Here is a 25,781-nt window from a genome sequence, read left to right on the forward strand (position 1 = left end):
CGCTCAGCGCTCATCACGTTCAAACGGATTTCTGTGTTTCAACAAGAGGATTCCCCGCTGAACTTCCGTTTTCGTGTCCCGCTGTACTTCCGTTTTCGCGATTAGCTGCTAACACTCGCTTCCCCCTTGCTCAGTGACATTAAATACACGGTGTCATAGATTTAAAGTAAGATAAACGCTCACAAGAGTTGGATTTCAAATATTTGTGAATTATTTCTTAACTAGCATTACAACAATGTAAAGTGCAACTTTTCCGTTTGGAGAAGGTTAAATATTTTCATAATATATCATTAATTTGAATGAACTCGTACTGAAAAAAAAATACTAAAACGTAAATTATAATAATGTACGTTTAGAAATATACACTGAGCGTTAATTTCATTATGAAAATTGTAGGGTGTCGGAACTAATAATCTCAGAAACTAGTCAGGCGGAATCATTCATGTGCTGTACCGTTTCCTGTCTGATGTCAGGTCAAAATGTTGTGTGGTAGAGGTCTACAGAGGCTAAAAGCTGCTCTAAATCCCCGTGGAAATATAAGTGAGTATATGTGTGGTTAATATAAAGGTGTGTTTTTTCGTTTTAATGTAAAACCCTTCTGCTTTTTCACAATAAATTTGAGTCGTTCACATAGCGCTGCGATGCTAACAAGCTAATGTTGTGTGTCGTATGTTGCTCATTCCTGTAGGGTGCAGGAGTCTCACGTCAGATGGAGTTCAACATAAAGATGACATGGTATATATTACAATATTGTATTATATTATAGTTGCCACCGCAGTAAGACATCTGTAATAACCGAATGTTTTCTTTTTTAAGGTCGTGAAAATGGAGAATCCATACAAAGAGCCTCCTAAAGTCTGCACCCTCTGCAATGTTACTGTAGACTTTAAAAACATTCAGGTGAGTCAACTGAACACTTTTCTCCTTAATTTGTATTCGAGCTCAGTAACAGATAAGGATCTAATATGTTGGCTACCCTCACAGAACACGCTCCACCAGGTTGTTTAGCTCACTTGGTTGTTGTTAAAGTAAACTTGTTAACAGCATCCGTCACAAACCTAGACACGGAACAGTAAACTAATATTTCACTATAAAACTGTTTGTTAAAAGTGATGCTAAAGTAATCATTTATTTCATTTTTACTTCTTTCAGCTGCTTTCTCAGTTCATCTCACCGTACACAGGCACGATTTACGGCCGACACCTTACAGGCGAGTAGCTGCAGGTCCCTTTGTGTGTGTGTGTGTGTGTGTGTGTGGTGGGGTTGAAATGCTTCATACACTCAAAATATCTTTCTCTCTGTCCTTCAGGTTTATGTGGAAGAAAACAGAAGGAGATCTCTAAAGCCATAAAGAAGGCTCAGGCAATGGGTTGGTTTATTTAAAACTTTGTTTACACACACACACACACACACACACATGTATATATATATATATATATATATATATATATATATATATATATATATGTCAGCCTTTTTCATCCTGTCACAACACGATGGTTAGTTTGATCTCACTGCAGGAACACTCCTACATGAGATGTTTGCAGATATTTTAATTTTTTGCCACATCGTCTTGAGCATCAACATTAAGGTGGCTGACAGAAAGTTAGGGCTGTTTTTTGTATTTAAGAAGAAAAACAACATCCATCCATTATCTTTACCCGCTTCTTCCATTTTGGGTCACGGGGGTCGCCGGTGCCCATGTCCAGCAATCACTGTGCGAGGGGCGGGGTACACCCTGGATGGGTCGCAAGTCCATCACAGGGACACATAGAGACAAACGAGACAAACAACCATTCAGTCTCTCACACACACCTAGGGACAATTTAGAGTTACCAATCAGCCTAACATGCATGTTTTGGGTCTGTGAGAAGAAACCGGAGTACCCGGAGATAATCCACGCATGCACGGAGAGAACATGCAAACTTCACCCAGAAGGCCCCTGGACCGGGGTTTGAACCAAGGACCTGCTCGCTGAGAGGCAGCAGCTCTACCAGTTGTGCCACCGTGCTGCCCTATTGATTTTTATATGAAGTGTCATTTCAGATTTTAGCTTTTCAGTTTTTACATCAACGCTAGGAATTTTTCTGTTAGTTCAGAAAAGAGTTTAAATTTGTCATGCAGTGACTTTAGTTTTAAATTTGGGGGTACAAAATCCATTTAAAATGATAATTCAGATCTTTTAAAGTAAGGTTCTTTGGAAATATTATGTCCAAAATACTGTACTAGTTACCTGTTGTAGGTACTTTGAACAACCCAGGTTTGGAGAAATTTTGTTTAATTCTGACCAGATTTTCAAGCTAAAAGCTAATTCAAGCTGAGGCTAAACTAAAATGAATTGTTGCCATCCAGAAATAACTCAAATTTCAGAAAATTCACAGTTGCTTATGCAAATGCTTTTTAAAATGAACTTTATCACCAAAATCAATTCTGTATTACACGGTTATTATGGAAAATACTACAAAACCACTGCTGGGTGTGTCTCAGTGTGTACCAAAAAACGTTACAACCATAGAAATGTGTGTTAATAGAGAATTGCATTTCCTGTGAAAATGCAACATATAACGTTCAATAATGCTTATTACTGAATGATTTTGGTGAAAGCAAAATGAGCCAATCAACGGCTGCATTTTGTTGACGTAAAAATCATTTGTTCGGCTCGGCTCGCTTTGAACCATGGCTGAGGCGGGTCCACAAACTGAGCACGAACAGGAAATGGAGACTCTATTTGCTGATGCTGAGTCGATGCAAATGAATGAATGTCACGTGGAGAAACAGATTACATGAACAAGAAACAATAAAGGAACAATTTATTAAAATCCTATTAGTAACTAATTAGATATTTTGCTAACAGTACACACACACACACGCAGAAACGCACAGACAGACACTGGATGAGTTAAAGATTGAGACAGATATGTGTATGACGAAAACTTTAAGGTGTAAACTCTGCCAGGAAGCTAAGTTGTTTCAAATGTGAACAGAAAACAGAGAAACAATGTGTCTGTTTTTAACCCAGGATCAGTCAGTAACTTCACAGCTACATTTTTTACTGCCTGACTACAGGAGTGGTACTGAATTAGACTGAAACTACGGTCCAAACTGTGGGAAAATAAAGATGGATGTGGCTTCATTCATATAAAATTTGTGTCTGCGATGTTTGTTGTGGAAAGTATGAAGATTTAAAAACATGCTTGATCTGAACAATCTTACCAGATCATCAGAGCCAGGTTATAATGAAATCCATTAAGAGCTCACCTGGGAGTTCTCTGGGCTCTGGTGAGATTTGACAGAAAACTGTAAACCCTGTAGTATTAGGAGTCAAACTAAGTGAAAGAAGACAAAAACCCTTACATTTTGACACATTTAAGTATTCTACAAAATGTGGTTGTAAAAATACTTGTTTGCATAGTTGTAATGATGATTTCTCACAGGCAGTGATGTCTGACCTGCATGCTTTCCATAGATGAGATGCAAAACGACAGAAAATAGCTGGAAAAACTAGTCAGAAGTAGCGACATGCTAGTAGAAAAGCACCATAAGGCTAACTTTGAACTGCAGTAGTGAAATGCTAAAAGGAAAATGCTAGCTGGCAGCCAGAATTGGTGAAACGTTAGCAAGAAATAATAAACAAGGCTACCTTAGAGCAAGAAGTAGCAAAATGCTTGTAAAAAGCATGACAAAGCTAATGCTAACTAAGAGCTAGAAATGTAAGAGCCAGAAGTAGTGAAACCGTGGTAAATCCAGTTTAACACAGTTAAATTTACTCATAAAATCAGAAGAGAGCATTGCTGACCCATGAGGTGTCCAGCTGTGAAGTTTGGGATTTCTATTTGAAAGAGTTCCCAATTCAGAGCTATTTAAAGAAGAGTGACCTTTGACCCCATGACCTTAAAATCAATAGTTTGTTGACCCACATGGTGTCCAGCTGTGAAGTTTGACATTTCTTTAACCGTTATCTTCCTAATTTTAATGTCACCCTCTTCTATTGAATATTTCTCCTGCAGGTTTCATGCCGGTCACCCACAAACATCCTCAGTTCATGATGGATCCCAACATCTGCAACGTCAAACTTCTGAAGTAGAGGATCATTGTGCGTTTAGTTTGTGTATTAAAACCTGTCTGCTGTCAGTGTAATGAGGCTCTTCACATCACGTCTCGGTTCTTTATTTTTAATAAATGTAAAATCTTCCAACAGCTGGTTTCATCGTGTCGTCACTCTGATGGTTCAAATGTGCTTAACATGTTTACTCTTAACTAAAGAAGCATTTTAATAACAAGGTTTTCTACAAGTTGTCTTTGTTTTTAAAAAAAATAAAAATCAAGAACCAATGAGATAGTTTGAAAAATTTATCACATCTTAAACTGTTTTTAGTAAAAGTAAAGTTTTTTTTTTTTGTAAAATTAAACATTTTAATACCAGAGGTGGTTTAAGTCTGTGGACTTTAAAAGTTTAAAGAAGCCATTTTCAGCATCTCCCCCTCTCAAAGTTTGTATGAATCCACAAACATCTACTGGATTAGTAGATAAAGGATAACACAGTTCATTTTTAGTTAAATACTATAAAAATGTTCAAATCTACAAGTGACGTTGCATTGTGAGCTTTAATGTGTTGAGATGGAAGGATTTTAGTTTTCTAAACAGGACATTTCTATTTATTAATCACCCTTTTTGTAAAAAAAAGCGCCAAGTTTCAGCCTGAAGTAAAAAAAAAAAAACCCTAATTAAAGGCCGGGGAGAATGCTACCCCCAACTTTTATGTCAGAGTTTGAAACAAAAATAATCTTTCAGCTTTTCCTTCTTCAGGGTCTCCACAGCGAGTCGTCCTCCTTCATCTCACTCTGTCCTCACTCCAACTCCCTCCATGTCCTCTCTAACTACATCCATATATCTCCTCTTTGTCTTTTTCCTGGCAGCTGCATTTCTAACATACTTCTAACAATATACCCACTGTCCCTCTGGACATGTCCAAACCATCTCAGTCTGGTCTCTCTAACTTCATCTCCCAGCTGTTCAACCTGTGTTGTACCTCTGATGATCTCATTCCTAATCTTCTCCATCCTTGTCACTCCTAAGAAGAACCTCAACATCTTCATTTCTACCACTTCCAGTTCTTTCTCCTGTCTTTTAGTCAATGTCTCTGTCCAGACCATACAACACAGCTGGTCTCACCACTGTCTTGTAAACTTTTCCTTTGACCTTTGCTGACACTTTTGTTGCAAATCACTACACCGTGCATCTCCACTTTTAAAGCACTGCGAGAAACAAACAAAAAAATTTTTTTGATCGAAGTCCTGCAGACCAAAAAAGATCTGAGTAAAATAAACAAATTAATTTAAAACGCATTAAAATTTTAAACGATAAAAAAAACAAAGATATTGATTTAAAAAAAAAATGCGTGTATTAAGAGAATTTAAAAACAGGAAGTAGACCTGCTTGATGTGTACGGCAGCTGTTTGGAGGCAGTGACTGAAAACACTCGGCCACCTCTCTTTGACTTTGGGGAAAAAAGGATCTTTAAAATCAATCTGTAAACAAACCGGAAGCCTCTGTAGGTGATGCTAAAACAGCATGCACTTGTTTCCTGGAACCAGTTTAAAACAAATGTGCAGGTGCATTCTGAACCAGCATGCATCGACTGGCCTAGCCCAACGTAAAGTGCATTGCAGTCATAAAAACAAGTCGAGGTAAAAGCATGGATGATGCTGTGAGAAGCTGCAACTTGGTCAAGTTGCCCAACAGAATACAGAAAAAACTGCATATCCTGAATGTTCAGTTTGTCTGAGACAAATCACTTAAACAAGAACTCTTAACAGCTGCAGAACTAACGTTTGGATTAACTTTAGTTTTCTTTCGATTGTAAAAAGCAGTGCATAGATTCATGCAAGTGAATAACATCTTCAATCGCAGACAAGCGGTAGCAACAAGTCTTTTATTTTAAGAGGAATATAAAACAGGTTGCACTTTTGTCGCATTTTGAAAACATGAAGCACAAAAAAACTCTAAAACTTGCAGCCTGAACCATCGGGTTTGTGGCCTCGTCTTGAGAAATGAACTGTGAACTGTGCAGTTTTGATACAACATTTTCATTGAACATCTTTATCAATACAGCTGAACAACAAACAACTGTCAGTGCATTTAGCTAACAGACAAACTATGGAAAGCCCTTTTCCATATAAATAAACACGTCACAAATAACTTCCTCAAATGAATATAAATATACTAATTTTAAGAGAACAATACAACTCGAGTGCAGATATCTGTTTAAGTATTTTTTGCACATGGAACAAACCGGCATTCCATAAACTTTGAACTGAAGAGTTTGGGCGTGTTTGATGGAGAAACACCACTTGCTCCACGTGTTTCTTCTCGACTTTCCCTGCCTCTTCCTACCAGCTGTTAAACTCTCCTACAGCAAGGGTAGCTGTTCCTGCACGGTGTCCGAGTTTACCTCTGTTTCCATGGGAACGCGTTCATCAGACACAGGGAACGCCTGCAGGTTCGGGGTCTGTGTGAGGCACACGGGGGAAGAGCCGAGCAGACTTTTGGCAGCTTCAAGCAGCAGCAAGTTGTTCTTCGGCTCGGGTGGACTGGTGGGTTCTGTTCAAACACAAAGTTAGAATGAGACCAAAATAAAAACACATCTCAAGGTAGGTCTGCAACGTACTGCTATCTTTTCCTGCTGCAGCCCGTTGCTTCTCTTGCAGTTCCTTTTTGAGAGCTGAAACCTCGGCCTGCAGCACTTCAACCGCACGTTCGCTCTCCTCCACGTCTCTGCACGCTTTCTGTCCACAAAACACAAAGTGGCTGAAGAAGTACATCAACTGGACAAGCAAACACCACCTCACACACACCCTCTCACCTGCAGCTTCCCCTGCAGTGACTCGTTCATCTTAATCACTTCGTTCACCTCCTTCAACTGCCCGTCGGAGGTGAACTTGGACCTGAAAGCGAGAGGTAGTGGTGAGGTGAAATGTGAACACATCATGACAATATGGGCGCGTGCTCCAAGATACCTGGAATCCTTCATGATGAGGTTGTATCCTACTGCAGTGCACATAACTGACTCCTTCCAGTAGGCCTGCTGCTCCAACAGACCCAAGTTGGTAACCAGAACTGGAATGCTGACGAGGCACCTTCACAGGGAAGAAACATGACAAATGGAACAAAATCACAGCTTTTTATTTATTTAACACTAAAAATGTGCTGCTAATTGTACACATAATATGAGCAAGCAGCATCTGAATAAAGAACACTCTTTGTACACACATACATTAATATGGTGCTGAATTACAAGTAAAGTTTCTAAAGTTCTTTGAATAAAGCCATAGTTCAGCTCTAGCTAGTGGTAAAACTAAGTACTCCATCAAATCTACATTATTAATTCTAATTTATTATTATTTTTAGCAACAGTTAATCTTCAACACACTGGACTACATTTTTTGAGTGGATATAAAGTAATTTTGGTAAGTATTTTTATCCAAAGCACCCCCAAAATAACTACGTTTATCAAAAGCAAACTTTTTTTATTCTTCTCCTTTTGATTTTGATGTCAGCAACACGTACATTTGTTGACATCAATTTAATGTTTTAATTTTGTTTATTGTCTCTATATCTGTTTTGCGCTGAGAAAGTCTGAAGTCCATGTTTAAATGTAAACAAATGACTCGCAATTGTTGGCAACAAAACACGACTCAGCTGATTTTGCCCATTTACTGCAAGTCCTGGAGTAAACGTTTGGTGGCGAATGATGCGTGTTTAGTCATTATTTTTATCATAGATAATAAACATACAAAATAATCAAATTAAAATAATTGAAAAATTGCATACTTTGACAGCTGTTTTAGCTTTAACTGCTCTCCTCTAATCTTGAATATCTTTGTGCCAGGGTTTGATAGTGTGCAAACTTTATTCAAATCAGCTGATGTTTGTGCCATCATCTCGTAAAATGTTTAGCAACTAGTTTTACAGAAAACCAACTGAGAAACAGAGACGAGTCAAAGTTGCCTGATCAACCAATCCCCTGCCCTAATCAAGTGACTCCTAGACAGCAGACCTGTGTGTAGAACAGTCACCTGTTGCGGGAGATGAAGGCAGAGTACTCTGTCATGTGAGTGGCGCCAGTCATTGTCAGGCTGCTGGATGTCAGCAGCATGAAGATCATGTTTGGCTTTGACAGCGCGCTCTTCAGCTTTTCATGGACCAGCCTCTCCCTGAACGTCACGTGTAGCTCCGTGTCCTTCCGCTGCCGATACCAGCCGATCACTTTATCCTGCTCCAACCAAACACACATTTCCAAAATTTCACTCTGCAAATGTCAAGTCACACACGTCACAATAAACTTGTCACATCGACACTAAAGCGCCCACATACACGTTGATCTCTCTCACCTGCTCGTTGTCTGCCAGCATCTTCTGCAGAGCAGCCATGTTCACCTCCCCAGAGCTTGTGTACAAACTGATACATACATACACTATCACTAGGCCTGTCACGATAACAAATTTTGCTGGGCGATTAATTGGCTCAGAAATTATTGCGATAAATGATAATATTGTTTGAAATTTGACAAAATTAGTAATTAGTGTCACATTTAAGAAAAAATGCTGGTTAATTAGTTTCGAGTGTAGTACCTTTTTTCACCCACTGGATGGCAGTACAAGACAGTTTGAACCAAAGGATGGATAGTGAGGGAGCGAGCAGCGTGTCTCTTTAAGAAAACTGGGAGGGAGGTCCCTTGACGTGACATGGACTGTCTCTCTTCGGTTCTCAAAATGGCGGATGCTCTGTGTGGTTTGAGCTCTTTAGCGTTTTTCACACAAAGCTTTTAATAAAAAAATTAGTAAACAAGTTCTCAGCTTCTTTTTGCAGAGAAAAACAACTTTTACACAAAGGCACGGGTTTCAACTGTGAATTTTGGAGCTTCGACAAGACAGAGTTTTTTCCCCCCCCGAGGTCGGCCTGTTACTTAGCTCGTAGCTTAGCTTCTAAGCTTAGCTGCTTTTAACGATCCAAAAACGCGATTTTGGATGATTAAAATGAATTTTAAAGAGAAAGGAAGGGGTCAGTGAAGAGCACCGGAGTTGAGCCTTTTGTCATCCAATGTCTTCAGAATAAATAAAAGAGAGACACGAAGAAACGATAACGCTGTTAAATGAAAACGAGGTAGATAATTTTCATTTATCATGCGATTAATTGATTTATTGTTTATTGCAACAGGCCTAACTATCACACTGTCATCTCACTGTTGAAACAGTACATCAACATCTGCGCAGGACTCACGTGCTCAGACTGTGGCAGGCGATGTGCTTCTGGATATCTGTCACACAAACATTATTCACAGTAATCTAACTGAAATACTTAAACTCTCACAAAATATTGTCTTTTAACCAGAGCATTTACCCTAACTTAGTTGAATTAATAGTATTTCAAGTTTCATAAGGTGTCAGCAGCAATAGCACAATTAATGTTTATGCATAAAATGTAATCTTGTCAGACAAATTAACCTTAAAATTTAGAGGACAATAAAGCACACAGAGTGATGGAAACTTAACTATAAAATTCTTCTCTTTGAATGTGATCAGACTGCGAGTTGCCGGTGATGACCTTCTCAACGACCCTGCTTTCTCCAATGAGAAGACCCTCCTGACAGACAGGGGAACATAAACCACACATCTGAATAGAAATGACAGATTGTATCATTGCTTTATGATAGCCAACTGTGTGTGATGGTGACCATTTATGTATATATGTATATATATATATATATATATATATATATATATATATATATATATATACATATATATATATATATATATATATGTGTATGTATGTATGTATGTATGAAGAAAGAGAGATCAGATCACTCTTCTATATAGGTTCAAGACATCAAGGTTCATGCTCAACCTGACATGATCATGAACTGACTGAACATTGTTGGATTTTTTTTACCTGGATGACTGAGCATGAACCTTAAAGTCTTGAACCACTTTGGCTGTGGCAGATTGGGAGAAGTTGATGGGGGAGAGGACAGCCCCAGAAACCATCTCATCACCAGCAAACTGGTTGGTCCACTGTAGGTGTGTACTGCTTAGTGGGGAAAACAGTTTGTTTGTGACTTCTCAGACTGATGAAGTCCTTCCGATGGCAGGTGAAATGTCTCTCAACAACAACAACCAAAAAAAAAAAAAAGAAACTGTCCAGATGAGCTGACTGAACATAGTTGGAGCCTGAGCTTGTGCGTGAGGTTGAGAGGTACCGACTAGATATAGTTGGGCTCACCTCGACGCACAGCATGGGCTCTGGAACCAATCTCTTGAGAGGGGCTGGCCTGGACCTTATTCCACTCTGGAGTTGCCCATGGTGAGAGGTGCCAAGCTGGTGTGGGTCTACTCAGCCCCCTGACTTGGTGCCTGTGTGTTGGAGTTTTCCCCTGTAGATGAGAGGGTAGCTTCACTGCGTCTTAGGGTGGGGGGACGGACTCTAACTGTTGTTTGTGCCTATGCACCAAATGGCAGTTCCGAGTATTTGGCCTTCTTGGAGTCCTTGGCGGGGGTGCTGGAAGGTGTACCAGCTGGGGACTTCTTTATTCTGCTGGAGGACGTCAGTACCCACATGGGTGGGATGGCTGTGGCTGAGTGGTTAGAGCAGTCGTCCTCCAATGCAAGAGTTGGGGGTTCAAATCCACCAGCAGTCACATGTCAAAGTGTCCCTGGGAAAGACACTGAACCCCTCACTGCCTCTGATGTGTGTCCCATCGGTGTATGAATGTGATAAAGCATTGATTATTATTTGTATAGATCTAGTAGAGTGCTGTATGAATGGGTAAATGAGGACACAGATTGTAGTGTAAAGTACTTTGAGTATCTCGATAAGATAGAATATTGCTATATAAGTGCAGTCTATTTAATGCCAGTGTGACCTGGAGGGGCATGATTAGGAAGAACGGCCTCGCTGATCTGAACTTGAGCAGTGTTCTGTTGTTGGACTTCTGTGCTAGTCATAATTTGTCTATCAAAAACACCATGTTCAAACATAAGTGTGTCCATAAGTGCACTTGGCACCAGGATGCCCTAAGTCGTAAATCGATAATTGACTTCGTAGTTGTGTCATCTGATTTGCGGCCGTTTGTTTTGACACTCGGGTGAAGAGAGGAGCTGAGCTAACAACTGATCCCCACCTGGTAGTGAGTTGGATCAGTTGGTGGGGGAAGATGCTGGACAGACCCAGGAAACCCAAACGTGTAGTGAGGGTTGGCTGGGAACACCTGGCAGAAGAACCCAACAGAAAGATCTTCAATTCACACCTCCAGGAGAGCTTAACACCGCATCCCAGCTGAGACGGGCGAGACTGAATCTGAGTGGGCCATGTTCCATGATTCAGTTGTTGAAGTGGCTGCCTTGAGCTGTGGCTGCAAGGTTGTCGGTGCTTCTCGTGGTGGCCATCCTTGAACTTGGACACACTGGGTTAGGGAGTCTGTCAAGCTGAAGAAGGAGTCCTATCGGTCCTTGTTGGCTGGTGGGACACTGAAGGCGGCTGAGGAGTACCTGAGGGCCAAGCGGTCCGCAGCCTTGGCTGTTGCTGAGGCAAAAGCTCGGATGTGGGAGGAGTTTGTTGATGCATTGGATAATGACTCTCGTTCAGCTTCGAGGAGATTCTGGCAAACCATTAGGCAGCTGAGGAGGGGAAAGCAGCTCTTTACTAACACTGTGTTCAGTGAAGGTAGGGTCCTGCTGACCTCAACCAGTGATGTAGTGGGGAGGTAGAAGGAATACTTCTCAATCCTACTGGCACATCTTCCATAGAAGAAATGGAGTCAGGGGACTTTGGGGTTGTTCTGTCCATAACCGTGGCTGAGGTTGCCAAGGTAGTTAAAAAGCTGCGCTGTGGCAGGGCTCTGGGGATGGATGAGATTCGCCCTGATTTCCTTATGGCTCTGGATGTTGTGGGGCTGTCTTGGTTGACACGCCTTTGCAACATTGCGTGGACATCAGGGGCAGTGTCACTGGAGTGTGTGCTCCAATTATAGGGGCATCACTCTCCTTAGCCTCCCTGGTAAGGCCTATTCAGGGGTACTGGAGAAGTGAGTCCGATCAATGGTCGAACCTCAGGTCCAGAAGGAACAATGTGGGTTCCGTCCTGGCCGTGGAGTACTGGACCAGCTCTTCACCCTCACTAGGGTCCTCAAGGAGTTTGCCCATCTAGTCTACACGTGTTTTGTGGATTTGGAGAAGGCATGACTGTGTTCCTCGGGGTACACAGTGGTGGTGGTGGTGTGTGTGTGTGAGGGGGGGGGGGGTGCTCCGTGAGTATGGGATTGGGGGCCCATTGTTATGGGCTTTTCAGTCCCTATACAAGCGGTACGAGAGTTTGGTTTGCCTTGCCCGTATTAAGTCGGATCCCTTCAGGGTGGGAGTTGGACTCCGCCAGGGCTACCCGTTGTTACAGATTCTGTTCATAACTTTTATGGACTGAGTTTCTCAGTGCAGCCAGGGGTTCAGGGATTCTGGTTCGGTGGCCTGGCCTCAGGATTCCATCGTTGCTTTTTGCAGATGATGTGGTCCTGTTGGCGTAATCATGCTGTGATCTTCAGCTCTCACTGGAGTGGCTCACAGCTGAGTGTGAAAAGACTGGTATGAGAATCAGCACCTCCAAATCTGAGGCCATGGGCCTCAACCAGAAAAGGGTGGACTGCTCCCTTAAAGTCCATGGTGAGGTTCTGCCTCAAGTGGAGGAGTTCTAGTTAGTAGCTCGGGGTATTGTTTACAAGTGAGGGAAGAATGGAGTGTGATATTGACAGACAGATTGGTGCAGCATCTGCAGTACTGTGGACTCTGTCCCAGCCCGTTGTAGTGAAGAGAGAGCTGAGCTGTAAGGCAAAGCGCTGTTTACCAGTCTGTCTACATTCCTACCTTCACCTATGGTCACAAGCTCTGGGTAGTGACCGAAAGAATGAGATCACGGATACAGGTGGTTGAAATGAGTTTCCTCCGCAGGGTAGTTGGACTCTCCCTTAGAGATAGGGTGAGAAGTTCAGTTATCTGGGAGAGACTCAAGAGTAGAACTGCTGCTCCTCCACATCAAGAGGAGTCACTGAGGTGGTTCGGGCATCTGCTAAGGATGCCCCCTGGACGCCTCCCTAGAGAGGTGCTTCAGGCATATCCGACTTGGAGGAGACCCCGGGGAAGACCCAGGACACACTGGAGAGACTATATCTCTTGGTTGACCTGGGAACGCCTTGGAATCCTCTCAGAAGAGCTGGAAGAAGTGGCTGTGGAAAGAGATGTTTGGGCCTCCCAGCTCAAGCTGCTGCCCCCTCGACCCAACTTCGGAACAAGCGGAAGATAATGGATGGATGGATATATATATATATATACATATATTATATGTATATGTAATGTGTGTGTACAGTGGTTGGTTATTGATCACTATTTATAATGCCAAATGTCTGCCGAATTTAAGGGCAGAGTGTAATGATTGTAATACTGCCTCAGTAATTTTCACATTATGTTGTTTTCTTTTGTGTACTTTATTTCATTTAGTTTAACAGAACATTTAAATGGAATCTGGTGTGGTATGACAGCTGTGTTCTTCATTGTTAAAAAGTTGCACATACAGATGTATTAAAATAGTACTTATACTTTTCCTCCACCAAGATATAAATCAAAAGTTCTTCATACTAAATTTACAAACAAATGACCAAACTTTAAGCAGTATAGCTGAAAAGGTTGGGACACTTGTTCGTAGTGTTTACTAACTTTCCTACAGCTGAAAATACTCAGCATTACCAGCATTGAGCTGTAGAAAAAACAAATAAAATTGAACTTTACAAAGTTATGAAAGGGCTTCTCACCACTTCTGTGTCACTGTTTACATGTTGAAACATGAGAGAAGCTAAAACAGTCCCTGACAAACTGAGAAGGGACTCCGCCATCTTCAAAATAAAGCGCGAACAAGTGATGTGCGTATCTACATAGATATATATCTATGCGTGTCGATACCAAAAATATCGATACTAGAGCTCTGCGCTCTAAAAATAGATTCTTTAATCAAACTATCGATGCTTTCGATACTTCAGTCATTTCAGGTAATGCATATCAATAACATGAAGATGATGGAAAGTAACCAAACTATTGAGAGCTTGTCTAAATGATACGCGGATGGTGGGAACTACTTTTTCTTCCGCCTGAGTAAGTGCGTAATGCGTTAGCAGTGGCACGCTGCTCTTCTGTAAACACGGCGGAGTATATCAATGTGTGGAGCTATTTCTGCTGCAAAAACGAGAAGGAAACAACAGCCAAGATGCGCTTTGTGGAAAAACTGTAAAGAGTACAACACAACAAACCTTGTTAAACACTTCCGGTTAAATCACAACACAGAATATGAGGCAGTGGTGATGAGGCGGACAGAGGAGGAGAGCAGAGTCAGGTGCTGATGCTGCAGGACTGAGAAGTGCTGCACATGGTCAGAGTTCAAATTAATATGGTTATGAAATAAGTAACAAGATAAATTCATGATTCAACAAATAGCTGCATGAGTTCAGTTTGGAGTAATAATATGTGCATCACTGAGATAATCTCACAAAAAGCCTAGATTTATTCAGAGAAGGGAGTGGATTACATAGACCAGGTGTCATCAAATTATACAGAGCAATGGAGATAAAACAGTCTCGGTGAACTGCAAAATATTTACTACAAAATATGGATCAAAATATAACATAAATGTATAGAATCATTCAGAGCACCAATTGTTCATGTTTCTTTGAATGTATTTTAAGTTAAAAAAAATTACTGAAGTAACAAATTGCATAAAATTGTAAATATGTTTATTTCAGGATTCATGAAGCTCTCAGATGTTAAGTTTTTACTTAAAAAAAAAAAACCTCAAAACGTTCAGCTGCACTGTTTATTTTAACAGTGGATTTTGTATGACAGCTAAGTTTGAACCACGGTGGACTTTTTGTGAATAACAAACAAGCAAACAAAAACAACACAGAAGAGTAAGTTAATTTTTTGTGACACTGTTTTAAATTAAATAACAGTATGTGGTCTATATTCCTAAAATCAGAGTCAAAGTTATTCATTGTCTTGAGTCTAAGTAAATATTTAAATATTAACCATGTTTTCTTGAAATACTTTTCAATTGTACAGTACCCTAACTTAATTTGCTACAAGGCTAAAAAAAAATATATAAATAATAATGTTCAGCCCCAATGAAAGATGGGCTAAAATATTATTCTAAAAGTAAAAGAAGAGACAGAGAGGTATGGACCAGGTGACTTTTAGGATAATGAAAGCAATATGCTATTTCTAATGTACAACTTCAGTCATGATGGATTAGACTTTTCTGTCAGTGGCAGTGTTCATATTCTCGAGATGAAAAAATATGTATTTCTAATTTTTTTGGCTAAAACAACCAGGACCTCCCCTGCAGTGATGTCCAAAAAGATTTGGATCATCCAGACAAGAAAATGGAGTTCAGTGAACTATAATTGTGTATCACCAGCACAAGAATGAAAATTTATCCCATGCTGTTTAATAATTTTACCTAATGGAAGCATGTACAAGGTAAAGAGTATTGTTCCAAGCACTGAACCCTGAGGAACCCCATGACTAACTTTGGTGTATGAAGAAGATTCATTACAAACAGGAATCTATTAAATAAATATTATTTAAACCATTTAAGAGCCGTTAGTGAATCCCAATATCATATTCAAGCCTCTGTAGTAAAATATTGTGTTTAATTGTATGAAATGCAGCACTGAGGTCTAACAGAGTATCTGAGACACCTGTCTATTGTTTGAGGTCATGAGAATATCATTAGTGACTTTTACTAGTGTTGTTTCTGTGCTATGATAAGCTCTAAACTCTGACTGAAACTCCTCAAACAGATTATTTCTGATGTTCACGTATGACCTGCAACTATTTTCTCAACAAAGTTTTAGATGAATGTTAGATTAGACATAGGCTTATAATTGGCCAGAATTCCTGAATCAAAATCAGGCTTCTCAAGTAAAGGTTTAATTACAGCAACCTTAAAACGCTGTGGTACATAACCATTCATTAAAGACGAATTAAGTAGATCCAAAATGTGGATATTAATTAGTGGAAATACTTCTTAAAAACAGCCAGGGACTAGAGAAGGATGTGGCCACGTTATGATTTTATATGTGCGCCCTCTAGTGGTCTTTCTTTAGCACTGCGATTATGATGAATTTATTTTCTGTCATTGTGACGCGCAGGGGGCGTGGCTTAGGCCAACTCTGGAGCTGCTCTTTATCCGCAGAGAAACACCCGGAGTATTCTTCTGCTCCTCACCTGGACCTTTGAGACCTTCTGCTGCTCTCAGGTACGCATTTCTTCACTAATATACGTGTCTGTGGCAACCCGGGTTAGTCTTTAACCCGGGTTTAGTTTAGTTAGTGCTGTTACTTTGACTAACGGGACAGACAGCCTGGAGTTTATTTATTTATTTAACAACAGCACGGTCTTTTCTGAGCTCTCATTTATAATTTAAAGTATTCAAACACTCCCCATCGGTCCATATCCTGCTGTCAAACATTTCTTTGAATTACATAAGCTTTTTATTTAATGTTTAATTTTTCTTGTTGCTAAAAGAGAGTTTATAACTGTTTTTAATTTTGGCTGATGTAATCTGCAGTATCAAACTTCACAATCACATTTTGAATTATCCAGCCTATCTGCTTTGAATTTATTGAAGGCATTTAAGAAATAGTTAATTTGTTTGGCAGTTGTCAAAGTTGCAGCGGTTGGGCAGGGGCGCCACCAAGGGGGTGCCAGGAGGGGCAATGGTCAACCCTGAAAAACAAAAAACCAAAAAAAAAACCAAAACAAAACTGCTGGTGTTTGTGAAAGTGTGAAATTAACAACAGAACTTAAAATCTAGTACCCCTGATCAAGGACAACTAGTCTCAAACCAATGTCCTTAACATTAGGATGCAGGGTCTTAGGAGGTTATATGCATAATATTTTATTTTATTTAAATTTAGGAGAAGGCAAGCTTCAATGAGTTGTAAATAATGTTAACAATATTAAAACAATATGATGACCTATAGAAGGTGATTCCCTAGCGTCTGTTTTGAAATAACCAATATTTGACAGCGATATAATAAATCTGAAATGTTTTTGATGGATTTTGGTTCTGATGACAAGATTTTAGTTTTTAATTCTCTCTCTTTTTATTTTTCATCTAACCTTTATTTTTGCAGATAGTCTCATTGAGTCATGACTCATTTTCAAGAGTGACATGTTTTAGACAGACAACATATACAGTATAATACAATGAACAACAATACACAACAATAAAAGCAATTAAAAACCATAGTTATTAAAACAATAAAATCATAAAATCAAAGTGCCATATAAAACAAGGTAAAATACTAAAAACAAGAACATATTTGCTTAGATTTTTCTACTGACCTTATTAAATGTTTAAAATCCCTTAAAGAAACCAAAGTGGACAGCTTCAGTTCTTGTTGCAGGGTGTTCCAGGATACAGGTAAGAAAAGGCCTTTTTGCTGAGTTCAGTCCACACTGAGGGGACGCTGCAGGTAATGAAGGCCAGAGAGCGCGCGCTATTTTCAGTGGCCACCAAATGGCCACCCAATAAAAACATGTGGAGGCGCCACTGCACTCGTAAAATGCACAGGTGACCCAACATGTGTCATGAAACACAGGTGAAGGCCTTTAGATAATCTCCAGATATCAGTTTTTAATATAAATGATTTCTTATGGCATATTTTCACCACAATTAGTTCAAGAATAAAAATGGTATTTAAAATGAATAAACATGATGATGTGGTTATGTTGTCATTATGACCATGTTTAATACAAATATTATACTAGTAAAATTGGCCACATTGAATTAGTTGTTTTTGTGTCAGTAGTGAGACCTCCTGGACTGTAACTAATATAAATAATTATAATATTGTAATTAACTAACATAAAACTAATTGTTATAATAACAGCTGTTATGAGTGAGTCTTATCAAAGGTGTATCAATTATTTTAGTTCATCCTGAAGAGGACAGGACCACGTATGTGAACAAAGGCTGTTAAACAGTTTGGCTCTGACGTGCCATCATGAACTGACTGTGCAGATGATCAGGTGACGTCAGAGCCGCAGCGATGGAGACCCTGTGGTGTGTGGCTGCGGTCGTCTTCCAGTTGTGGATGTTCGTGGTGGTGTTCCTCATCACACTGCCAGCCATGTTTGGTCTCTCACTGGGGGTGACTGGAGTTTACATCCAGATTCTGGTCAAAATCCTCGAGGTATGTTCTGCATTTTCAGTTCAGTTTGAGTTTGGGATTTTCCTGAAACGAGCCGCAGCGTGTCGCGGGAAGCCCTCTGAATATCTCTGTGCTTGTAGTGGGCCACGTTACGCATCCAGCGAGGGCGGCAGCAGCAGTCAGGCGTGCCCGTCACGTTGCCTACAGGTAATTCTGAACCCAACAAGTTCAAGTTGTGTTTATTTGTCATATGCAAAGTTAACACAATATTAACAGTACAATGAAATGCTCAGGATGAGAAGAACCGATTTGACTCACTAAAAAAAAAAAATCAAAGAAGAAACAATCAAGAAATACTAAATCATACAATAAGGGAACACAAAAAACAGTAGCAAAAAGTGAAAAAAAATAATTATAACATTTACAATGTTCTAAACAGAGAGCGTAAACAACAACATGGTAGAATATAACGGTGTAAGCAGGATGAATTTGAATTAATAAGTATTTCAAGGTAGCTATATAAGCTAAAATGCAACTGGTAGAGCTGCTGCCTCTCAGTGAGCAGGTCCCTGGTTCAAATCCCGGTCCGGGGCCTTTCCGGGTGGAGTTTGCCTGTTCTCTCTGTGCATGCGTGGGTTTTCTCCGGGTGCTCCGGTTTCCTCCCACAGACCAAAAACATGCATGTTAGGCTGATTGGTAATTCTAAATTGTCCCTAGGTGTGAGTGAGAGAGTGAATGGTTGTTTGTCTCGTTTGTCTCTATGTGTCCCTGTGATGGACTGGAGACCTGTCCAGGGTGCCCCCCGCCCCTCACACAGTGACTGCTGGACATGGGCACCGGTGACCCCCGTGACCCAAAATGGAAGAAGCGGGTAAAGAAAATGGATGGATGGATATATAGCACATAATTAACATATATAATTAATAAATAATTAATTTATATAATAATTGTATATTTGTATTTGTAGTATATGTTAATTATGTGAAATATATATATATATATATATATATATATATATATACATATATAGAAACAAAAAGTATCCAAACATAAGAAAGTGTTGGAGAAGATATAAATATTTAAAGAGATTAAACCAAAACTGTGTGAACAGAGGAGCTGAACCGTGTGACTGACAGGCGGACCTCAGCAGTTCCTTGTTTGGGTCACCATGCTGTGTATATGTGCTGCCTGAGGGATTTCTCTCGGCAGCACACAAAGATCATGTGACACTGTGTGAGCAAGGGTCGGGGCTTCCCATTGGTCAGCTGCAGCGGCTGACATCGTTCACTGTGAGAAAACACAGGGTTTGTCTCAGGATCATGATGCAACAGCAGGTTGCATGATGTTGGCCAAACAGCAGACGAGGATCCACAGGGAGTTTAGTCACACTCACACACACGTGCGCGTGCATATAAGCGTGTGCACACAAATGAACACACCGATTCCAAAACACGCTGGCTCAGCTTGCTGCCATGTGTTAAATTTACGTTTGACCATTAACCAGAAGCAACCATTCCAGATGTTCAAGAACAATTTTTAGGTAAAAATCAATAAACAGCAAACAGCTAACTTACTGCAACAAACAGAATATAAAGAGTACACGGTATCAACAGTAACCACAGTTTTAATACCTCAAAACTCTTATCAGTGACAAAACACCCCCACAAAAGTAAATAGGAACAGACAAATACTGACAAACTGTATTCAGCTTGTTGACCAATTGTTGGAGAGAAAAGATGAAAAGACGTGAACACAAAGAGATAAAACTATTTTGGTGTGTTTTAACGGGCTTGTTAAACATCTATGTGCTTGTAAAAAAAAATAAAAAAAATTGAGGACCCCCCAAGCACCAGCTCGCAGACCCCCGGGGGTCCCGGGGCCCCAGTTTGAGAACTACTGCACCAGAAGAGCAACTGGAGCTCAAGTTGATCAAAACATTCATTGTAACTTAAAACAGGTGTCAGGACCCTCAGTGCACCCCAGTTTGTTCTGTGTGTGCTTACATCGCCTCAGTGTGTCACTCACAAAGTACACAATAATGGACTTGCTGTGTGCTGAAGTGCTGCTGCACTCGTTTCCTCACAGACTAAACTCGTGGGGTTAAACTTGAGGTCGGCAGCCTCGTGACTCTCAGAGTTCATCAATTCAACACACAGTTCGGCTGCAGCTCCTGCTTTAATCTCATTTAGGTTTCAGGTTTCCTAGCACGGCCATCATTGCAATAGTGGGTCAGAACCAGCTCCTGGTACTGTTACCATGAAGGCCCAGAACAGCACAGGTGTGCAGTCTAATGGGGGTCTCGCTGTACAAAAGACCTTTGCAGAAGTGAAAAGAGCAGAAATAGGATCCTCAGCTCATTTCTTTATAAATCTCAGTGGATCCAGCTTTCTGTGTCACCTGTTGTTCAACCAGCAGACGGAAGTTCTGATCCCAGAGGGAGAAGCTCTTTGTAGGTTTACCCTCTAGGACTATGAATGATTAAACCCTGCTTTAACACAACTATATTCATGGTTTTGTCTTGTTTTTAAACTATTCTCAACTATGGAACCCATCAATGGCCAAGGTGTGAGATAGAAAATAAAGGTGGTAACGATTTAGCTTTATTTTCAGCACGGGTGAGGAAACAGAAATAAATGCACCACTGAACGGGAAACAAACGTTTAGGGAACGTTGTCATCTCAATAGACGTTTAGAGGAATCAGACATTTGTCTCTTTTAATGACCTTCTAGCAGTTAAACCAGAAACATGCCCGTTTGTAAAACTTTGGAAATTTTTGATTCTCGTGCTACTTCACTGATGGTTCCTGAGAGCTCGTCTAGCTCAGAGCATCACTTCTTTAGAAATTAGGCTGTCGGGTATTTAATGTGGTTTTTCGGTGTTCTGGTGGATTGCTGAGAAGTTATTGATCCTGGAATTAGGCATTTGTTCAATTTTTTTGCCCAGAAATTGAGCAAATGCTCGCACAGAGCTGAATGCAAGGTTTATTAAACTGAGGGAGCAAATATGACCTGTGGTTTAGTTTTTTCTCTGGCACCCTGGAGGGGGGGGGGGGTGCATTTAACTGACCTCTGTTGTGTTTTTAACAACATTGAACTCTTATTTATTAAAATCCACAGTGTGTTTTAACTGTCACCATGTTTTTATTAATCTTTGATTTGTTTTTCTAAAGAGGTGGCATTAGACGTACCCTCCGTTGGTCCATTTGTGCGTGTTGCGTGCATGATAATTTGAAAAATTTTAGTTACTTACTTCCATTTTGGAGTTTGGTGAAATCTAGGTATAAGAAAACTGGGTAGCCATGTCAAAATCCAAGATGGCTGCCACTATACCGTATATGTCCGCCCATCTTGTGAGCTGGATAACTTGAAAAATAAGCAACATGCCAATGTCTGTTTTGGTGTATAGCTGCATCTGGGTGTAAGAAAGGTCACCATTAAAAATGTTGTTGTCACATCAAAATCCAAGATGGCTGCCACTGTATATGTATATGTAAACCTCGTGAGCTCGATAAATTGATAAACGAGCAATGTGCCGACTTCCACGTTAATGTTTGGCTGCATCAAAAAAGATCACAATCAAAAATTGCATTTCCAAGTCAGAATCCAAGATGGTCACCACCAAATTTATGAGCTTTCTAGTTTTTATATTGATTAAAAGTATAATATTCTCAAACAATTGGGCTGGCCAAAGATTAATCTATGGTTGCGCCAAATCCCTCATCGATTTGGGGACATTGGTGAACCACTAGTGTTATTGAACGTTAATGTGTTTTTGGCAAACTGATCAGGGTCTGGGGAACTCATCTGTGTTTCTTTAATAACGTCTCCTGTTTTTATTGATCTTTACATTCATGTTTTTTCTTGTGAGTACTCAAGTTTGGTGACTGTCTTTTCCAGGGATCATTGAGCGAGCTGAGGGCTCCATGAAGGAGGAGATGTGGGAGCTGCATCGCTCTCGACCCCTTCCAGGGAAGGAGTTCGCCCTGAGTGATGTCATCTATTTTCATAAGAAGGGTTTAGAGAGCATTGTGGAAGATGAGGTGACGCAGCGCTTCTCCTCCGAGGAGCTGGTTTCTTGGAACCTTCTGACCCGCACCAATCAGAACTTCCAGTACGTCAGCCTTCGACTCACCATCATCTGGGGCTTTGGAGTGTTTGTGCGATACTGCATCCTCCTACCTCTTAGGTCAGTCTGACACCGAACAATCAATCATCTCTTCTGGCAGTGCAAGTGTGGCAAACTGACGACCGTATTTTTCGGAATATAAGTTGCAGTTTTTTGCATAATTAACATGACCTGCAACTTATAGGCCGAAGCGATATATTTATGGATTTTTCCCCATATTTATAAACCAAGTTTTGGTTGAGATATGACCGTTTTCATTCATTCTGACTCAATTTTTTTAACAATACCATTTTAAGCCACTAGATGGCAGCAGAGTACTAGTAGCAGTGTGGCATGCCGTTGTATCATGTAATAGGTAAACGTGGCTATAATGACAAATTCAAAAATGTTCAATACAAAAACAACTGGACTTTATTTATTATACTTTATATTTTATTGTTTTTTTCCTGGAACTTTTTGGAATTTAGCATGTCCTGGATGACTGAGAATCTTCACCAGCTAGTAATGACACAATCGGCTTGCCACAGTCGCCCCACCTTCGTTCTGCTCGCTGCTTGGAGCAACTGTCAAACCAGCTGCACCGTCCCGGCGAAATGCAACTGATTTGACCATTAAAGAGCATTTAAAAGTCCTCCTGTGCAGGATCCCGTGGCCGCCGTTTGGCAGCCCATCGATTTTTAGCACAACACCAGTCCACATTTCCGGGTTGTCAGCGGTGACGCATAACAAATGCGACGCGTCATCAGTGACGCAAAATATACGACATATACGGCAAAGCAACATATTTATGTATTTTTCCACTTTATTAGACATATGTGTACTGATGCGACTTATATGGCAGTGTGACAGGTACGGCAGAAAATACGGTAGTTAAACCTCCTGCCCTCGAAAAGGAACATACTGTGTTGTCAGTGCAAGAAATTGATCCAAGTACCCAAACTGACTGAAACGCTGGTGGTTGCATACAGTTTGTTATTCAACTTAGCATCAAGTCAAAGAAACGCATTTAGTAAATACTTTTCTGTCAGTCAAGTATTCTGAAGTTTTACAGATAGGCCTGTAGGGTTTCTTTCTTTATAAAAATGAACAAACTACTACAAGCTTGTAACTAGAAGGAGACTTGCTGTGTTCCTGCAGGATCACTCTGGCCTTCATCGGTCTCTCATGGCTCGTGATAGGAACAACTCTGGTGGGTTTTCTTCCTGAAAGCAGGTAAAGAAGATCTAAAAACATCAATGTATAAATGTTCCTCTGGATCGCATTTGAAAACTCTAAATCACTTTTCTTTGCGTGCATGTGTTAGAGGGAAGAACTGGCTGAGTGAGCTGGTCCACCAGACCTGCTACAGGATCTGTGCCAGAGGACTGTCCGCCACCATTCACTACCACAACAAGTCAGTAAGCTTGCACTCAGCTAAAGTTAAGGTTCATTCAGAGTGTTTCTTCAGTTTTCTACCACACTTCTTCCCTCTGAATCTGCAGAGAGAACAGGCCTCAGAAAGGAGGAATATGTGTCGCAAATCACACCACACCCATTGATGTGGTCATTCTGGCCAACGACGGCTGCTACGCCATGGTGAGTGTCCACCAGTGACAAGTGTGTCTTTGGTGCCAGGTGTTCTCATACGTCATCGTCTACAGGTCGGACAGATCCACGGAGGTCTGCTGGGGGTCCTTCAGAGGTCCATGGTGAGGTCCTGCCCCCATGTTTGGTTTGAGAGGTCAGAGATGAAAGACCGGCATGCGGTGACCAGTAGGTACGGACATGTTTGTCATTAAAACCCAGAACAGAGCTAAAATTGCAGCTTAATCTGTGTGCTTGTGGGTTTATTTTCAAAAATCTTCCAAAATTCTCCAAAGTTCAAAGGAACAAAGCTACATCCAGAGGTAAAACAATTTTCTTATCTCCTAAGGTGCAACTTGACACAGACATGAATGCAGACAACACCTTCTGTGTAACAGTCTGACTCCATCAGACCTTACACACACCTCCAAAGAGACAGACTTTCATAAAAATAAAAAATAAATCATATTTATATTTCAAATAAGGTATAAATTATTTTTTTAATGATTTTTTAAACAAACATCTTCATGATATTAAGCAGCGTAAGTCAAACACTTGAAACCTCCTAAATCTGTCACAAGATCATAGAAAAAGTGAAAAAATAAAGAGTTTTAAAGTAATTAATTAATTAAACTATAATGCTGAATGTGTTTGACATGCAGGCTGACAGTGATGAGAGTCTGGTATATATCAGCTGAATGCTAACGTGTGCACCTCTGGCTGTGCAACTAAAGATGGAGATGAATGATGTTTGTGTATGTGTGTGCGTGTGTCTGCTGTCATACACAGCTGCTCTGTCACTCTGCTTTAATCATCCAGCATGCCTGCAGAGGTTTTCATATCTATTCATAAAGGCAGGAGGTGGAACATCTGGAGAGCTGGTGCAAAGAGAATAACCTCAGTAGTGTGGTCCACGCGATACGCGGGTATACGGCGTATACCCACTAGAAAAGCTTAAGAATTTTAGTATACCCACTAAAGTGCCCTGTGATACATGACATATCATTAGACATGTGTCACTGATACGTTAAACGGCAGTTAAACGCTTCCATAACAATCTTATCTGTATGCAGAGCTTGTTTATTACATTCGCTTATTTAGCAAACTATTGTGTAATTCTGTACTTAATACTTGAACATATTTTGCTTTGAAACTGTTTTATAAATTCTATAACATGTTTTAAATACAAAGCCAATTGTTGTACAAAGTTTGTTGTACATTTATTAAAATATAAGCATAAGAGGAATTTGGTAATGTTCAATATATTTAAAAATCAAAATAAATTGACGATTACAGTGTATTAACCGGTGTACATTGGTTTCTAATGTAGTGAACTAAGCCTGAGGTCAAATCCTGACCTTAAGGACCTTATGGGACAGAAGCTGTCATTTCATTGATTTGAATCCAGAAATACAGGTTGACCCATCCTGAGACTTTCTTTCTTGAATTAATCAAGTGAAAGAACACTCTCTTTTCTATTATCATTACTATTTTACAAATGTTTGATAATCAAAGTGTTTTTAGTTCAAACCATTTTAGATGTTGCAGTGAACTAATCATTTTTAATTAACTGTGAAACAGTAATAATGATTTTAATCCTCATGCAAAGTATAAATCATGTTAAGGTCTGTTACAGAGTAATTATGCATTTTCTGATTTTCTGTTAATAAATGACCCACTGTCGTTGGTGAGTCAAAGATAAACACGTTTCCATCCACATTTTTATTAAATTCAATGCACGTTATTATACAGTCCAGAAAAATGAAAGAATCCGTTTAATTTATGAATATATATCAGCATATGTTCATTCTACACTAAGCACAGTATGCCCACTACAAAAATGTA

General features: G+C 40.1%; 3 protein-coding genes across 3 annotated transcripts; 2 read left to right on the top strand and 1 right to left on the bottom strand.

The window, feature by feature from the left end:
• The first annotated feature begins 449 nt into the window (after window positions 1–449).
• Window positions 450–4,155, top strand: mrps18c (mitochondrial ribosomal protein S18C). Its single transcript, XM_037691886.1, has 6 exons — window positions 450–540; window positions 689–735; window positions 817–900; window positions 1,153–1,210; window positions 1,310–1,369; window positions 4,008–4,155. Exons 1-6 carry the CDS (start codon window positions 480–482, stop codon window positions 4,082–4,084), a joined length of 387 nt encoding a protein of 128 aa, XP_037547814.1. The 5' UTR covers window positions 450–479; the 3' UTR covers window positions 4,085–4,155.
• A 2,254-nt stretch (window positions 4,156–6,409) lies between these two features.
• abraxas1 (abraxas 1, BRCA1 A complex subunit) lies at window positions 6,410–13,933 on the bottom strand. Its single transcript, XM_037692623.1, has 9 exons — window positions 13,853–13,933; window positions 9,552–9,642; window positions 9,280–9,316; window positions 8,391–8,457; window positions 8,076–8,272; window positions 7,017–7,136; window positions 6,863–6,944; window positions 6,668–6,785; window positions 6,410–6,600 (listed from the first exon to the last, which is right to left on the bottom strand). The coding sequence occupies exons 1-9, from the start codon at window positions 13,931–13,933 to the stop codon at window positions 6,410–6,412; spliced, it is 984 nt and encodes a 327-aa protein (XP_037548551.1).
• Window positions 13,934–18,145: 4,212 nt separating this feature from the next.
• gpat3 (glycerol-3-phosphate acyltransferase 3) lies at window positions 18,146–24,263 on the top strand. Its single transcript, XM_037692624.1, has 8 exons — window positions 18,146–18,289; window positions 18,388–18,454; window positions 22,145–22,433; window positions 23,511–23,585; window positions 23,677–23,766; window positions 23,855–23,948; window positions 24,014–24,129; window positions 24,233–24,263. Exons 1-8 carry the CDS (start codon window positions 18,146–18,148, stop codon window positions 24,261–24,263), a joined length of 906 nt encoding a protein of 301 aa, XP_037548552.1.
• Window positions 24,264–25,781: the final 1,518 nt, after the last annotated feature.

The sequence above is a fragment of the Nematolebias whitei genome, chromosome 18, assembly GCF_014905685.2.
Source record: "Nematolebias whitei isolate Nwh7 chromosome 18, NemWhi1, whole genome shotgun sequence".
Lineage (NCBI taxonomy): Eukaryota > Metazoa > Chordata > Actinopteri > Cyprinodontiformes > Rivulidae > Nematolebias > Nematolebias whitei.